This window comes from Pleurodeles waltl, chromosome 8 (assembly GCF_031143425.1).
Source record: "Pleurodeles waltl isolate 20211129_DDA chromosome 8, aPleWal1.hap1.20221129, whole genome shotgun sequence".
Lineage (NCBI taxonomy): Eukaryota > Metazoa > Chordata > Amphibia > Caudata > Salamandridae > Pleurodeles > Pleurodeles waltl.
The window spans coordinates 596,854,068-596,872,905 of NC_090447.1; the positions used below are offsets into that span (position 1 = coordinate 596,854,068).

General features: G+C 46.2%; 1 protein-coding gene across 2 annotated transcripts in view; it reads left to right on the forward strand.

Moving 5' to 3' along the window:
- Positions 1–18,838, forward strand: part of GAS6 (growth arrest specific 6) — a 333,398-nt gene that overhangs the window by 201,860 nt on the left and 112,700 nt on the right. For both annotated transcript variants that reach the window (XM_069204632.1, XM_069204633.1), the window contains exons 9-10: positions 2,094–2,212; positions 11,100–11,289. In XM_069204632.1, the coding sequence (XP_069060733.1) occupies positions 2,094–2,212; positions 11,100–11,289 (309 nt within the window). The remainder of the gene's footprint in view (positions 1–2,093; positions 2,213–11,099; positions 11,290–18,838) is intronic.

The following is an 18,838-nucleotide window of genomic DNA, read 5'->3' on the forward strand; positions in this document are numbered from 1 at the left end:
TACATCACTAACCAGTTGTTCCAGGAGGCAGAAATCCTACTCTGCCATAAACATGCAGTAGCTACACATGTTTGTTTTTTAAATCCCTAAACTCAGACTTCCAAGATAGTTTCTTTCCAATCTTGACCACGCGCAGATCAGTTAGGTAATTCTGCTCGCAGTCTTCAAGGAACTGCACAGAACTGGATCTATAGATTACATCTTGGGAAAATTCAGGGTCTGATTTCAGATTGGGAAATTACATTACATTTTTCTGCTTGATATCTGGAAATCCTTTCTTGAGTAACATGATCAAAATCAAACAGTCATCCCCATACATTCAGACTTCTTTTGATACCTCTGGCTTACACCCTCTCAAAAATCTAAAAGAGTGGATTGACTCCTCTTATTTGGCCACTGCATGGCAAAATCATGTCTGACCAACCAGTCTATCACAGCAGGTGAAAAAAACTCATTCTTTTCCCAAAGCTAGTCCCCTCACTGTGGAGTTTCTAAGGTGTCATATTGAGTAGAATTGAACTCCAAATGGATGAAGTTGATACTGTAACTTGAATGATGTGTTCATTTATTAGATGTAGCAAACGAATCAAGAACAGAGATTAGCTTTAAAAAAGTACCCCAGTGATAAAAGATGTGGTTGTTGGTGCACAGAAAGAAGAAGAAAACTATACCACAGTTGTGAACCCTAAACAGGGGGTGCTGTGTCATCCAGTGCTTCATGACAAAAGACGTAGTTGGGCAAGAGATTTCTGTTGGTTGACCCACACTCATGTTGATGTACACAATGAACGATGTATGTAGATTTGGTAGTCTTTTCACAAATTTGAAGTGCAGCTCAGAATTTACGTTACTGACAGACTCTGCTTTGGGAATGTAAGCTAGCCCTAAGGACCTGTTACCAATTCACTTCTACTTTGTACAATCTCAGTGCACCATCACACTGGAAGCATTGGACCAGGGACGAGGCACATTATTGCTGTTCCTCTGTGGAGCAACTAATCGGTAGAAGCCTGCTGAACTTGTGACATGCGCAGGAGGTCGAGTGCCACTAGGGAAGAACACCGGCCTTACCAGACCCCTTCAATAGTGACAGGCTCCACTGCACGAGACTGCCGTGAGGGACTGTTGCCTATGAGAAGAACCGTGTTGAAACCATGTACCACCACTGCTACCCGAAACGGTGAAGACATCTTTGTGTGAAAAGATATCAGTGCGCATACTCGCCACATTTCCCTGTGAGAGAACTGTTTATATCCTCAGCTTGCTGAAGGCACTACTGTTAAAAAGTGGTCAAGATTTTTTTCCATTTACCCAGGATGCCAGCCCTTTCAGTTTCTGCCCAGTCCTTACATTTTGTACTTCATCCAGTCTCCCTTGGCAGATAAATTAAATGTACAAGCATACTCGTGTAAAAAAACAGATTCAAATTCTATTTTGAATTATTATGCAAGATTAAGAATGAGTGATAAAGATTCAGCCCGGGTCTGCCTCTAAGTCACACAGTACATGGAGAACAGGCTTGGCAACTCTGCTGCCTGGAGTAAAATACCAAATACAGTAAAATGTGTTATAAGTTTAACTCATTTCAATAAGCAATCAAAGACAGAGTTTTGTCTAAATTACGCCCATCTCCTATATCTGTCGGGAAAGTGCTTGGAATCGCTGGGATTTAGAACTATTCATTAGCAACTGTGAGTACTTTTAGAGTAGATTGATTTCCTTCACATAGGAACTCTTTTCAAAAAAACTTTTTTTTGCCTTTTTGTCTGTTAGCACTCTCCGTGACTTATGAATCCCCTTCTGTCATTGCTTTTGAACATTTCCTCAGTACTTTAGAGCGTATGTGTTGGGCCTTTTCTTTTAATCATGCAGCTGGTATTTAACTACCCACTTTTCACCCAGGCACACAATATTGGTCACCCAGGGTTGTTAACCCTGGGTGTATCCTACAAACAGTTTCAAACAGAACAAATTAATGCTTTGGAGTGACTAAATCTAGGGATAAAAAACTCTTGCTTTGTAAAAGGTCTTGATGCTTGCTTCAGCTATTTTCAAGCATTTTATATAGCTAAATTAGTTTTCTCCCATTTTAGGACATTTTACCATGTGTACCTTTTACTACTGAGAAAAGCATCAAATCTTTATATCTGGGCAGAATGTTCAGTGGCACTCCTGTGATCTGGCGACGATTTAAGCGAAAACAGCCCACGAGGTGAGAATACATTTAAAAATGTAATTTAATTTATGCATGCTAATCAGGAAAGTTCAATTGAGACGATCTCTGGAAAATTTAAATTGTCCAGCTCGAATTAGCCAAAGGGTGATTTTAATCAAGAGTTGGCCTTTCAAGGAAACCTAAAAAAAGATCAGCAAATTTTCTCTCTCATTATGGGCTTCTTCATAATCTCAAATAGTCGAGCAAACTGTAGTTCCTGCAAAAGAGAAAACATTTATTTAATTAAATCTGATTTAAAAAGTGGCTTCAAGGCTGATCACGTAGACTTTTGCAGCATTCACTGCCTGTCAATTTTAAAGAAATTCTTGTTGTTGTATGGTTCAATGTTTTATCTGTCTTTCTAACACTCGTAAGTATTAGATTGTGTCAAAGTAAAACTTGTCTGCTCATAGATTGATTCCTCACTTCAGCTCGTACAGGTCACTCATTCCCTTGTGTTAATGAATTTACCTTTGTGGCTTTGATGTGCTCCTCCACCCCAATGGTGGCTCTCGGACCTTAAATCACCACCACTTTGAGAGTCCATTCACCTCTTGTACTAGATTCTTGGATGTGAATGCTTTTCCAGCTTGTTTCATAATCCATTGAGTTGAGACATTTATGCCCTGAAACCTCATTGGTTAATAAAGCATTATGCATCAACTGTAATGCTGGTGTACATGCTTTTAATCAGTGCACACTATGAAACTGGCCTGCACATCTTCTAAAATGTTTAGAAATGGTTACATTTGATGGCAAGTGTGGCTTCAGATACACATACTGTGCATATTCTTGCCATCTACTGTTGGGTCTGGAGTGGTGCAACTTGTTTTGCTTCGAAGAATTGTACTGAGTCATGCGATCGAGTGACTCCTCCTCTCTGTGATGTTGCGCATGGGCAATGACTCCTTCGGTTCAATTTGTTTTCCTACCTTGTCTCACTTAGAAGGTATGTTCCTTGTTCACACTTTCTCTGTTAGCGCTGTCCTCGTTTCTTTGGGTCGGGCACCGACCTACTGCGCTTCGGGGTGTCGGCATCCACTTCGGGCCTACCTTCCATGCCACATTAATGGAAATACGTCCATGATGGAACGGACTCCACTCCGCTTCTGTCCTCTGTACCACACCAAGTTTCCACACACAGACCAACTTGTGTGCAACCTCTCCCCGGATCATCGTGAGGCAGACTGCCACAACTGTAAGTCCTTGTGCTCACAGAAACCTCTTTATGACCGAAGAGCTCCTCGGTTAGAGATGGCCCAGAAGAAGTCAGACATCCCGGACATCTTTGGAGAGGAGCACGCTCAAAAGGAACTTTCTATTCAGAACAGCTCAGACTCAGCATCCAATTTGACATTGAAAGCCACAAAATCACTTCTGCCCAGCGCATGAGTACTGTGGCCCCTCCTGCACAACATAAGACATTTAAAAAGACTTTCCCTTTTTGAGGTTGTGGGCCTGCCACTGGTACTGCCACCAAGCCATGGTCAGTATCAAAAGACTGTTTTGGATGTCCCGCAATCTAGCTCGGCACTGAAAACAAGCACTAAATTCAAGGCCGCATCCTTGGGATTGGCCTCCATTTCCGACCGAGATATCGTTTCGGAACTGAGCCGGCAGCCTTCCGCTTCAACTTTGGTGCCAACCAAACCACACAGACCGAAGCCTAAAACTTCAGAGGCTAAAGACTTGGTCCAGTCTTCCACCAGCTCGTCTCTGGTCGTGCCACCTTTGGAAACAATGGACGCTCGTCAGCACAAATTCCAAATACAAGAGAGCAAAGGCTGCATCATTGTCACTCTTTCCTCTCCTGTTCTCCCCAAGAGGAAACTATCTTTTCAGGAGGTTTTGAGCACTCCTGTCCCTTCTAGGAGGAAAACCAAGGACAAGGCTACCAGCCCTCCACGTAGGCCTTCTCCACCACATCCTCCTCTTCCTCCTATTCTGCCTCCTTCACTTCACCTGCCTCCATCATCACCTCAACCTCTTCCCCTCCACATTCTCCCACTTCACCCTTACCGGGAGATTACACACCTCCATGTTCTCCACTGTTTTCCACTGCGGTTTTGGGGGCCTCAGGATGATACAGATACTTGGGCCACTTATGATCCTGACCTTATTCCCTACAGTGACCCTGACCTCTACCCGGCATGCCCATCACCACCTGAGGACACTACCTCTTACGAACAGGTAGTAGCCAGAGCAGCTGCGTTCCACAATGTAGAGCTGCTTAAGGATCCCATCGAGCAGGACTTCCTGTTCAACACGCTTGCTACCACTCACAGGGACATACAGTATCTCCTTATGCTCCCTGACATGCTTCAACATGCGGAGGATATATTCAAAGAGCTTGTCTGTTCTAAAGTAATCACACCAAGGGTGGACAAAAAGTATAAGGCAGCTCCCTGTGACCCAGTCTACATCAGTTCACAGGTTTGACCAGATTCAGTTGTGGCCACAACAGCTCATAAGTGAGCAATCAGTAAGGCCACTGGGAACTGTCCTCCCCCTGAGAAGGAGAGTAAGAAAATAAATGGTGCAGGTAAAAGAGTGGCTTCATAGGCAGCAACCATTGGCTCATAGTAAACTTCCAGGCTCTGCTAGTCCAGTACGACTGGGCTTATTGGGACGAAATGGAGGAGCTCCTCCAATTCTTACCTGAAGTACTTCACAAGCAGGGACAACAGATTGTTGCAGAGGGGCAGGTCATCTGTAATAATTCAGTCTAGTGCACCACGGCATAAACACCAATGTCATTCTCCAGAAATTTGCTTAGCTGCATTGCCCTGACTTTAACCCTGAAATCCAGCAGGCAGTCCTCAATATGCCCTTTGACAAGGAGCACCTGTTTGGGCCTCGGGTAGACCCACCTTTGAGAAACTCAAGAAAGAAACAGACACTGCTAAAGCCATGGGCACCCTTCAGTCCCCTACACAAAGAGACATTTTTCACCATACTGGGTTCAGATTCTCATTCAAGTCCTCTACCTCTGTGGCATCTACCTCGCACCCTAGACAGTCTCAGTCCACCTACGAGAGCATTTTACAGGGGCTCATACAGACGTACCAACAAAGGGAGGGGAAAGAGCACCGCCACACGCGGATCGTCCACTGTCAAGCAGTGACTACCTCCACCTTCCCCCCGCTCATCCTACACTTGTTGGGGGAAGACTTCAACATTCCTATTCAACATGGAACACCATAAACACAGACCAGTGGGTCCTCAACATTATCCAGCTTGGGCATTGTCTGGAGCTTACCACCACTCCTCCCAATATTCCCCCTCACACTCACGTGCTATCTCAGGAACAACTAACCCTTCTCAAACACGAGGTCTAAGCTCTTTTTCTCATGGGGGCCATAGAGCTCGTTCCGCCACAAAATCAAGGGACAGGAGAATACTCCCTGTACTTCTTCATTCCCAAAAAGGATGGCTCCCTCAGGCTAATACGTGACCTCAGGCCTCTAAACAAATACATCAGTTTGGAACACTTTCACATGGGCACCCTTCAGGGTGTCATTCCGCTAATACAGTAAGGTGACTCCATGACAGCTCTAGATCTAAAGGACGCCTACTTTCACATGCCAATTCACACTGCTCATCGAAAATACCTAAGATTCGTTATTGCAGGCAGACACTACCAATTCAAAGCCCATCCATTCGGAGTCACTACCGCTCCCAGGGTATTCACAAAATGTTTAGCAATTGTCGCTGCACACCTGAGAAGGCAAAATGTTAATGTGTTTCCCTACCTCGATGACTGGCTCATCAAAGACAACACGTTACGCCTGTGTCAGCAACACGCTCAGTTGACAGAGGATCTCCTTCACAACCTATGGCTTCACTCTCAACAGTTCCAAATCTCACCTCTAGCCCCTACAGGTTCAATCTTCTTCAGGGGCCATCTTGAACACAGAGTTAGGGTTGGCATATCCCAACCCGGCTGTTGTCCCAAATTTTCGGACCCTCCTCCCTCAATTTCAGGAGAAACATATTTACACCGTTTGTGCATCTGTTAGGTATGATGGTCTCTTGCATCGCCATCAGACCTCATGCCAGGCTACACATGCATCCTCTACAAGAGTGTTTGTCTTGCCAATTGTCTCAGTCACTGGGTCATCTGGCAGATCTAGTGTTCTTAGACTGCCAAACTCAACGTTCTCTGCATTGGTGGAACACCAACAATCTCTTGAAGGGGAGGCTCTTTCTAGACCCTATGCCTCATGTCACTTTGACCAAAGAAGTATCACTCACAGATTGGGATGCTCACCTTCAAGACTTGACCTTCATGGCCTCTGGGATGCCAATCTCCAGTCCCTACACACCAGTTACCTAGAACATCAGGCAGTATTCCTAGCCCTCAAAGCATTCCTACTTCACTTGTCCTACAATGTTGTCTTAGTCTGCCGGACACATTGACAGCCATTGATAGATTACAGAAAATTACAGAAATAGAAGGGGACATCGTCCTCTCAGCTCTCACAACTCTCTCAAACCATATGGAAGTGGGCTCTTCACCACATTCGCCTGGTGGCGGAGTACCTGGCCGGGACAGAAAGCGCCTTTGCAGACATGCTCAGCAGGATGCATCAACAAGTCCACGAGTGGGAACTCCACCCACAAGTCCTTCAGTCTTACTTCACAGAGTGGGGAATTCCTCACATGGACCTTTTGCAAAATGCTCAGGCTGTGCCTCCAGGTATCCACACCCTCTATCCAAGGGCAATGCTCCATGAATGAATTGGTCAGGAATATTTGCCTGCACTTTTCCACCTCTTCCTCCCATTCCTTTTCTGGTTCGGAGGATCAGACAAACATCTCTCCCCGTTATCCTTGTGGCTCCCACTTGAACACTCCAGCCTTGGTTCACCACACTCCTGGATCTCTCAGTAGTCCCACACAAGAAGCTTCCCAACAAGCCAGACCTTCTCACTCAAAAACAAGGACAAATCTGACATCCAGACCCCAAGTCACTCAGCTTGCGATATGGCTCCTGAAGTCATAGAGTTTGGCTATATTGGCTTGCCTGAGGAGTAATGGACATTCTCAGGAAGCCCTTAGACCGGTTGTATGTTGGAACCGTGCATGCTGGAGCCACGCATGCCTTAACAACGGGGTCGGACCCACAACCGCATTGTTTCCACACATGCGTTTACCACACAAGCCTTTCAAACAAATTTGCGTTGTAAAAGCATGCCTAGTAAAGGCATGGGTGGAAACGGCATGCAAAACAGCATACGTGGTTCTATCATACCACCCCCCCAGTCGCCCTGAGGCCCCAAACTCACCCTAATGCCTAAGCTACCCTGATAGAGCCCTAAAAATGTGTTTATCCCAACCTCCCCACCCCGCCCCTATAAACTAAAGTTCCCCGACCACCCCACCCTCCCTAAACCTAAATAAAAAATTACCCCAACCCCCCCACTCCTGCCTTATGAAAATAAACTACCCTGACACCCCACCTGCCCTGAGCCCTGACAAAAAACTATCCTGATCCCCCCACCTCTAAAAAGTAGGCTACCCCGACCACCTCACCCGCCCTGAGCCCTAAAAAAAAACAAAAAACTACCGACCCCAACATTAAAAAGTAAACTACCGCAACACCCCCAGCCCCCTGAGCTCTAAAACCTTCCCCCAATAAGTAAACTACCCTGAAACCCCGCACCCACCCTAAGCCCTAACAAAAAATATCCCAACTCCCAACCCAGTCCCTAAAAACTAAATTACCTGATCCCCCACCCACCCTGAGCTGTAAAAACAAAAATACCCCAACCCCCAACACCTGCCCCTAAAAACTAAAGCTAAAGTACCCCAACACCCCCACCCACCCTAATCCCTAAATCCACCCCCACTGCTAAAAACTACCCACCAACCCTGCCCCAACCCCACTTACCACACAGCATCCTCTTCAGATCCTTCCTTCCCTTTTCTCCTCTCGCCTCCCTCCCTTCCTTAAACCTTCCCCCGCTCCTTTAAAAATAAACTACCCCCAACCCTAAATAAAAAAATATACCCAAACCACCCCCACCCTAAATCTTTACAAAAAAATAGCCCAACCCCCTATCCTAAACTCTTAAAGAAATCCCCAAATCCCCACCCCTTAAAAAAAATAGCCCTCTCGCAGCCCCCCACCCACCCCAATACGTTAATCCACCCCCTATCCCTGCCCCAGCCCCACTTACCTCACCCCATCCTCTGTGTCCTCTCCCAAATAAAGCATGGTTTTATTCTGTGCCTTAACTACCATAGTCCTAGTTAGGCACACTCGTGGTTCAGGCACAGAAAAAGCCATGTGTTGTTTAGGCAAGTGTGGTTACGCTTGCGTGGGAAACGTCTGTGTTGTTTACAATGCGTGGTTGAGGATGTTTCCTCCGTAGACCTACTACTAGAGCCTGTTATGCTGCAAGGTGGAAACACTTATTTTGCAACTGACTACCTAAACGCATTGACCCCATGAAAGGTACAGTACAAGAAATCATTTTACTCCACCTACAGAAAGCAAGTCTAGCATACACTTCCATTTGTCTACATCTTGCAGCTGTAGCTGCATATGTACGGACCATGCAGCATATTCCCTAGTTCTGAAGTCCAGTCATTAAACCTAATAACATATTATTCCACCTAGGGTCCCTCCTGCGTTGTCTTGGAACCTTAACATTGTGCTCACCAGACTTCATGGGTCCCCCATTTCAACCACTCAATTCCACTTCAGTTCCTCTCATGGAAAGTGGCTTTATTAGTCACCATCACATCACTCAGGCATGTCAGAGAGCTCCAGGCATTATCCTTGGAAGAACCCTTCTTCCAAATTTATAGTAGAAGTAGTCCTTCGCGCTAACCAGAAATTTCTCCCTAAAGTAGTTTCACATCAACCAGTCCACTGAACTAATAGCCTTTGTCCTGCATCTAGACTCTGTTGCAGAAAGAGACCCTGACACTCATGTTCTATATTGTCAGAACCAAAGAGTTTAGGAAGACCAAGCAACTTTTTGTGGCTTTTTCACCACATCATAAAGGTAACCCAATATCCAAATTAGGCATAGCCAGATGGATAGTTAAATTACAGACTTGTTATGCAAAGGGCAAGAGATCTTTACCTGTTACACCTAGAGCATGCTATACTAGAAACAAGGGTGCTGCTACGGCCTTCCTTGGAAACATTCCTGTAGATGACATTTCAAAGGCAGCTACATGGTCCACACCACATACATTCACTAAACACTACTTTGTGGATGTGTTTGTACACCAACAAGCCAATGTGGGTCAGGCTGTGCTACGTACACTTTTCCAGTCAACTGCAACTCCTACAGGCTAGCCACCACTTTTTGTGGAGGGACTGCTTTACAGGCTATGCACAGTATGTGTATCTACAGCCACACAACATCGAACAGATTATGTTACTTACATGTAAGCATCTGTTTGTGGCATGTAGTGTTGTAAATTTACATGTGCCCTCTCTCCTCCCCAGATGCCTGTGGCCATTGCAGTTACGTTATATTTGTATATATATGTACATATGTACTTACTCTTTCGCACAGACATTTCCTTGTCTAAAATGTCTTCATTACACTCCTTTGTCACCCACCTGTGGGAAAACAATCGAACAAAGAAGTAGATGCTCATGCGCAGTGTCACCAAGAAGGGGAATCACTTGATCTCCTGACTCGGACCAATTCTTTGAAGAAAAAACAACTTGCACCACTCCGCACCCACCAAGAGATAGAAAGAGTATTCAGAGCATGTGAATCTACAGAACTACATGCCACGAACAGATGCCTACAGGGTTAGCAACATACTTTTTTATGTCTAAATATGTTTTCGGTACTAATCAGTGCATTCTAGAGTTTTAAATAAGACTTGATTACGGTCTGATTAAAACTCTGTCTTCAAGCCTTTTCTCTTTTGTTATAGTAAATTATGTAGATGATCGATTGAACCTATGTAGATTTTTGATTAATCTATACAATCAATTATTTTTACTATTTACTAAAACAGGAGTAGGAAACTCTAAAGACGGCATACTCTTTGTCAAAAATTAGATATTTGCTTTACATTAACTTTGAATGACCTAACAAGTGTGATTACAGTCTCTGTGTTTCAACCAATGGGAAAGTATTTCACAACAAGAGTTGCATTGTAGAACTGTGCATGTGCATTGCTCTTAAACAGTTAGATGGGCTTCAGGGAACTGTGTTTAGTCTCCTTGAAAGCATGTTCAACATTATAAAGAATAATACACGGAGAATCAAAAATATAGAGAGCTTTTGTTTTCATTAGCGAGGATGGACAATTAAAAATCTTAAACCATTTCCTCAAACCTTTAAAATTATTTTCTAAAGCTTTGGCAAATATTTAAAGTACAGTTTTGATATGGAAATGGCTTGTGAATATACTATTCGAAAAGGAAGTTAGTGGCTGTTGGAGTGAGAGCTGCTTCTTTAGTTTTGACATATATGTTTTCTTCAGAACTCCTCTGAAGGCTCTGGGTTTGCCACAAGTCCTGTTTGTTTCAGTGTTTTAAAATACATCATACCAGCCACGTGGCCCTATATCATGTGTGACATCTTCAACCAGCCCTGACTTTTTAGTGAAGGGCGCTTCGAAATTATCGGCTCAATAAATCTTAAGTTCTGTGTTAAAAACATGAAAGCAGTGAGCACAGACTAGAAGCATTGCTGAGGACTGGCTGAAGAAACCACACGATAGAACATAGTCTATTTGGCTCTTATGTTACTTATCTTGGAGCTTTGTTGCTTTAATATATTGGTGGTTTATTTTGTTTTTTCTAATCAATCCGAATTTGAGCTGCCTTGTGAAACTGGAAAGCGCGCACATATTTTTAAACTTTGTGTAATCATTTGTTTCTTGACACCCACGCGGTCAGACTTGTGGCTGAATTCGACTTTAGAACCTTTGATCCTGAAGGTGTCCTTTTCTTTGCTGGAGGCCATCAAGACAGCACGTGGATAGTCTTGGCTCTGCGCAACGGAAGGCTGGAGCTGCAGCTGAAGTACAATGGGATAGGCCGGGTGACGAGCAGCGGACCATTGATTAACCACGGCATGTGGCAAATGGTGAGTGTGGCAAGTGCTTTTTTGAAGTACTTTGTTATCATTGTTAACACCATTTTACAGTGCACATGCTGGAGGCCTAGGAGGACAGATCAAACAAGAATCGAAGTTGGCTGCTCCGAAATGCCTGACTCGTGACTCCTTTGTGGTAGTGAAGATGAGCCATTAATGAGCCAAACTACATCCTAGGCATTGGCCAATTTTGTGGCTAACTCTAGTCTTGATGAGAAAACAATTGGTTTCCTACCCCATGAGTAAGATCTGTCCATTATGGTGCTTATGGGTGTAAAAATAAAAAAAGATCTACTTTTTCCCCAACAATTGTGCCTTAAAGGCGACTATTAAATGTATGTCTATAGGAGGCAACCAGCATGCACTTCATGGATGTTTTGGATTAAAGGTCAGGAGCCTGGCGCACTCTCCGGGATGACTGTGACACTTTCTTGCTAATATAACTACTTTCATTGAGGTGCAGGGATCCTCCTGAAATAGATGTGTTTGTTAAATGAGGTTGCCTCAGTGTTAACGTACACATAGACTGTTCTTCATGTCCTGTGTAACTTCCACAGAACAGAACCTTGTTTCCTACCTTTGTTGTGCCTAATAATAATATTTCTGAAGTGGGTTGGTAACTTGCATTGAGTTCTTTCAAGGTGGTCTTTAGACTTTGCTCACTTCACAGTTGGGCTGCTTCTGAAACCCATTCCAATCAAGCACATTTTTCGTTGCTAGCTTTCAATACGATGTGGCTCCCTTCCGCACGTGCACATAGTACATCACTTACAGTTGCTTCCTTTAAGGCAGGAGGTATGTCACACTTGCAGCTGTTATTCAGAGCTATCTCCAACAGCAGTAGTAGATAGGTGATATGTAGATTGTGCTGCTTTGGCACTCTAGCATTTTAAATGAAAAGCTCCTCTTAGCGTAGAATGTGCAATGACACCTTGTGCAGAAACCAGCAGCTGATAGTACTAGCATGTTCCTTGGTAGCAACATTGCATATTCAGGCATTTCCCAGCTTCCTCTGCAGATTGCCTTTAAGTTTAGGGGAGGAGAGTCAAAGTGGTTGGTGTTGGAGCAGAGCATAAATTATTTACCTCTATGCAATTCTGTGTTGTGCACCAAATTGTGCCTTAGTGTAAATGTACTTGTGCATGTTCCTATGTGTTTTTGGTTCCCTTTTAAGATCGCCACACTATTGCCCTTTGTTAAGTCCTGAACCACAAAAATGTTCTGTTATTTGCCTGTGTGTTTGCACTGTTTAGCCTGCATAGGAAATGGCAGTGAGGCATTTCTGTGTGTACAATAATATGCAACACATTTGTAGATGTGCGGGTGTATAAATGATGCTCTTTGACGTCCATACTGCTTTGGGGCCTGTTGATGTGTTGTGAAGAAATTCGCCCACAGAGTATCTTGTGTACTGGCTTATTTTGACAATTGCTTCCTTTAAATTGATTGTGTGGGGGAAAGCAGTTGCCTATCTGGGAAGGTGTGTCTCATCTTTTTATTTTCCTGTTGAATCATTTAGAAGTCCTAAATAGTCTTACTCTGGAGATTTAACTAATTATATATGATCACCATAGAGATAAATTATTTTCATTCTTTCATTTTGTATTTCAGGAGTTAACTTATAGGCATTCTAGTGACTTTGTGAATCTTGTCATCCACTCTCACCAACTCACATCCAATCCAAACCTAGCTCTCAAATCCAAATGACTTGTCTCATACCAACTTAAGTCCCTTATGGAAAAGCTCTGGGTTTAACTCTAGATCAAAACATTACTTTGTCAACACATACTGCCAAAGAAACCAAAGCCACCCAATTCCCACTTCCTGGGCTTAATGTCTAGCTCTCAGTTCTGAACAAAAATCACTAGCTCCTCTTACAGCCACCTTGCGTACAGTCTTACACACAGTCACCCATCTTGTCAGTGGAGTCAAGAATTTCCATCAAATTGTCCCCACACCAACATATCTTGTTTGGCGCCTTCTAGAGTGCAGAATCCAATTCTAACTAGCATGCTTACCATGCAAAGCTCTCTATTAAGGAAGATTTTCATTCATAGAGGACAGACTAAAGAAATGGCAGGAACAAATTACAACATCTACTGGGATCCCAAAAGTAAAGAAAACAAAAACGTTCAACCAATCCTTTTCTGGTCTAGACCCTAGTATATGGAGTAATCTCCGTGAAGGCGTCAAAGTCATAATGTTGTCATCAATAATATTGTGATACACAAATATTGCGGCAAAAATATAGTGGTATTAAATATAGAATTCACATACTTACAATATGAACTGCAAAAAATATAATCTACAAAAACATTCTGGTACTAAATAGCGTAATTATCTAAGTAAGCATATATACATATAGAAGTATGTAAAGATATAGGGGGTCATTCTGACCCCGGCCGGCGGCAGAAGCCGCCGGCCTGGCTGGGACCGCCAGAATACCGCTGCGTGGTCAAAAGACCGCCGCGGGTATTCTGGGTTTCCCGCTGGGCTGGCGGGCGACCGCCAGAAGGCCGCCCGCCAGCCCAGCGGGAAACACCCTTCCATGAGGATGCCGGCTCCGAATGGAGCCGGCGGAGTGGAAGGGGTGCGACGGGTGCAGTTGCACCCGTCGCGATTTTCAGTGTCTGCATGGCAGACACTGAAATTCCTGTTACGGGGGCCCCTGCAGTGCCCATGCCATTGGCATGGGCACTGCAGGGGCCCCCAGGGGCCCCACGACACCCCATACCGCCATTCTGTTTCCGGCCACCATGGAGGATTCCCCAGGGCAGCGGGAAACCGGCGGTACACCGCTGGTTTTCCGTTTCTGACCGCGGCTGTACCGCCGCGGTCAGAATGCCCATGGGAGCACCGCCAGCCTGTTGGCGGTGCTCCCGCGGTCGTTGGCCCTGGCGGATTTTACCGCCAGGGTCAGAATGACCCCCATAGTAACTTAAAAAAATAACTTTTATATGTATGTGTAAATATACAAGTAAATTCCCCTTGACAACTCACCTTAGAGTGTGGGCTGTTCTTCCAACTATCGGAGCCACTTCCATACAGTATAATGTTTTCACGCGGCACCTTTTTTCCACCCCCTTTTTCTAGAAAGGAATCCAGAAGAAGCCTAGAATACCATCTACTGATGGTGTAGGTATATATTTTTCGTATTGACCACATGGTCAGTATATTATTTAGGCACCTGAATATTTTGCCTTTTGAATCACTTTTTTCTTTTGTACAAAAGATTTTTTTCTCATGAATTTCTCTTAATTTTTTCCTGTATATATTTATAAACAGCCTTTTTTGGGCCATTGACTCAATTTTGTAGAAACGAAAAGTATTTCAAACCTTTTCACTTTTGTTTGGGCATTATAACTTTTTTTTAGATGGAACAATAAGGCATTTTTGTGGTTTTATTAAGGCCTGATCCATACCCACTTGAACGCCATTCTTCTCACCCAACATGGTGGCCCTTTTTCCGTTTCACTTCTTTCTTTCATTGTGATGTGTTCTCATCACATGTTCTGCATGTATGGATTGTCAACTACACAGGAATTACATTTATTGACGTTCGGCCGATGCGTCCCACATGCATGGGCACCAGTGGTATCCCTAGATAACCAGTGCTCATGCAATTGCAATCATATTCAGAGTACCAGCGAGCGGCCAGGTTCTCCACCACACTTTCTGAAGAAGCTGAGTATCTAGGATCCCATTGTTTTCAAACTGCATTGGCAATGCTGAGACTATGTGCTTTGATTTACGATGTGTGCCTTTCTAAGTTGTAAGTTCCAGAAGCAGCTCACTGGCATTCTAGGAGCCCAGTTCACCTGTGGTAATGGGTAAGCACAATATCACCACCATTGTGTGACCACTTTTCGTTTGGTCAGTGAACTGTTCTGCCACCGCATAGCTCCACCGGCTAAGCATGCTAGTTAGAATTGGATTCTGCACTCCACTGCGTAGCTCCACTGGCAAGTGAAGCCCTTCTGTTCCCTGAACTCTGACCTCTGTCAGTAGTTCGAGGCCCTCCTCCACCCGCAGGCTTCTGCCTGCGCCTCCTCCCTGGTGTCTAGTGGGAGAGCTCTGCTCTTCTGCTAGGCTGCCCTCTGCCTCTTTTCTCTTTACTCCTCGTTTTTATTTTTTTGTGTGCTGTTTCTTTTGTGCCTTTCGCTTTCTGCACCTTCTCTCTCATTTCCTCGCTTTTCCCCCTCTTTCCGCTCTCTCTCTCATCTCTCCCCCCTCTCTGTCTCCCCACCGCTCCTGCCCCTGCGGCCCCGCCCCCTCCTCTCTCGTTCCCTCTTCCCGCTGCTGCTGCCCCTGCAGTCCTACCCCATTTTTTTCCATGCCGTTCCCACTCTCACCTCCCAACTTTCCTCTCCTCTCCCCCTGCCAACTTAATGGCGGCCGCTGCGCAGTAGGAAGAGCAACCTCACTGACCTGGTCAGTGAATTGCTCTGCCACCACGTAGCTCCACCGGCAAGTGAAGGCCTTCTGTTCCCTGAACTCTGACCTCTGTCACTAGTTTGAGGCCCTCCTCCATCCGCAGGCTTCTGCCTGCGCCTCTTACCTGGTGTCTAGTGGGAGAGCTCTGCTCTTCTGCTAGGCTGCCCTCTGTGTCTTTTCTCCTTGTTGTTATTCTTTTGTGTGCTGTTTTTTTTGTGCCCTGCGCTTTCTGCACCTTCTCTCTCTTTTCCTATTCTTTTCCTCTCAATCCGCTCTCTCTCTCTCTGTCATCTCTCTCGCTCTCCCCCTCTCTCTCTCTCTGCCGCCCCTGCGGCCCCACCCCGCTCCTCTCTCTCGTTCCCTCCTCCCGCCGCTGCTGCCCCTGCACCTCTTTTTTTCACGCCGTTCCCGCTCCCGCCTCCCAGCTGTCCTCTCCTCCCTACTTAATGGTGGCTGCTGTTCAGACGCATCGCTGGTGCGCCGAAGACACACCTAAAGCAAGCCCGTCTGTGCCCGACCACAACCAGCGCCAGGACCCCTGGACCTCCCGCGCTGACACCGCTACTCATCCACAGCACTCACCTCACTCAAACCAGGACGCAGCAACAACTGTAAGCAAGCATCACCAGGCAACACCAAGGTACCATTCACCTGTCCACACTTCAAATTCACCAGCCTTCATCACACAAGCCCTCCCCCGAAGACCCACAAAATGGAACACAACCTCAGATGCATCCTGGTTAATACTCGCTCCATCCACAGGCACGCCATTGAACTCTGAAACGTCTTCGACAGCACATCCCCGGACGTCGCCTTTCTCACAGAAACCTGGCTTAACCACTCTTCAGCTCCAGACATCGCCATCTCCATCCCAGACGGCTACACAATCATCCGCAAAGACCACACAAACCGCCCAGGGGAAGGTATTGCCATCGTCCACAAAGACTCCCTGCTCCTCTCCACCAGCACCGAAGACGCCACAACCAACATGGAACTCCTCCACTTCCAGATTGGAACCAACCCTAACACCACTCAGCGAGGCACCCTCATCTACAGGCTGCCGGGTCCCCACCCCCATTATGCGACACCATCTCTGACATCTCCACCACCCTTGCGCTCTCTTCCAAGGACTACATACTCCTTGGGGACCTCAACTTCAATCTGGAGAACACCAATGACAACAACTCCACGACACTGCTCAAAACCCTCGCCAACCTCTGACTCAAGCAACTCATTACCTTGCCCACCCACTCCGGCAGACAAACACTGGACCCCATCTTTACCGCCAGCAACCACATCTCCATCAGCCACATCACCGAAATCCAATGGACCGACCACCACTGCATCCACTTTACCTTCAACAAATCCCCTGACCGACACCCCCTCACCTACCACCCCGTGGGAGCTGGAACAAGATCACCAAGGACCAGCTACTCACCTCTCTCGACAATTCTCTCCCCCCCACCCCTCAGATGACCTCAACACCAACAGAGTAGCCCAGGACCTCATCAACTGGATCTCAGACTGCTGCAACACCTTAACTCCCATCAATAAACCCTCCAACAGACGCTCATCCAAGAAAGCCAACTGGTTCACCCTGGCCCCCAAGGAGTCCAAACAAAACTACAGATGGCTCGAAAGGAAATGGCGCACCAACAAGACCCACACCAACCATGAAGCCTTCAAAAGAGCCTTAAACACATGCCACCAACTCATCAGGACCACCAAGGGAAACACCTTCCAGGAATGTCTTCCAGGAACACATCAACAACAACGCACACAACTGCAAAGAACTCTTCATGACCATCAGTGAACTGACAAACTCCAGAACGATCTCCCCGGACATCCTCCCATCACAAGAACTCTGCAATAACCTCTCCTCCTACTTCCATCGCAAGATAGCAGACATCTATGACAGTTTTCCGACCCAGGACTACCCCACGCCTAACACCGTCATAGCCCTCACCAAAGCTCCTCCAAACCCCCACCACCTACTCTGGTGTTCCAACATCTCCGACAAGGAAACCCTCAACATCATGAAGTCCATCCACTCTGGCTCGCCCTCTGATCCCTGCCCCCACCACATCTTCTACAAAGCAAGTAGCGCCATCGCACCCAAACTCCGGCACATCATCAACCGCTCCTTCGAAACCGCCCCCTTCCCAGAAATCTGGAAACATGCGGAAATCAAGCCCTTACTGAGGAAGCCAATCACAGACCCAAATGGCCTCAAGAACATCCGGCCCATCTCTCTACTCCCCTTCCCAGCCAAGATCATCGAAAAGGCTGTCAACAGTCAACTCACCAACACGTCGAACTCTACAACATCCTTGACCCCTCTCAGTCTGGCTTCCAGAGCAACCACAGCACCTAGACCGCCCTCCTTGCCGCCAGAAGACATTTGCATCCTCCTACACAGGGCTGAGACCGCTGCTCTCATCCTCCTCACCCTGTCTGCCTCCTTCGACACCATTTCCCACCACACCCTATGGACTCATTTCCACGACGCCGGCATCCAGGACAAGGCTCTAGAATGGATCAACTCCTTCCTCTCCAACAGAACCCAAAGAGGCCGACTCCCCCCCTTCTACTCAGAGGCCACCAAGATCATCTGCGGCATCCCACAAGGCACCTCTCTGAGTCCCACTCTCTTCAACCACTACATGGCCCCCCTAGCCACCATCACCAGACACCACACACTCAACATCGTCTCATACGCCGACGACACACAGCTAATCTCCCTCACCAACGACCCACACACAGCCAAAGCCAACTTCCAAAACTGAATGAAGGCAGCCGCTGCATGGATGAAGGAGAGCTGACTCAAGCTAAACACTGAAAAAACTGAAGTTATCATCGGCAACAACCCCTCAGCGTGGGACATCTCCTGGTGGCCCACAGCCCTCGGAAGCGCTCCAGCCCCCACCCACCACGCCCACAACCTCGGATTCATCCTGGACTCTTCACTATCAATGAACCACCAACTCAGCGCAGTCTCCTCCGCCTGTTTCAACACCATGCGCATGCTTAGGAAGATCTTCAAATTAATTTCTACAGAAACAAGAAGAACTGTCACCCAGGCCCTCGTCATCAGCCGCTTCGACTA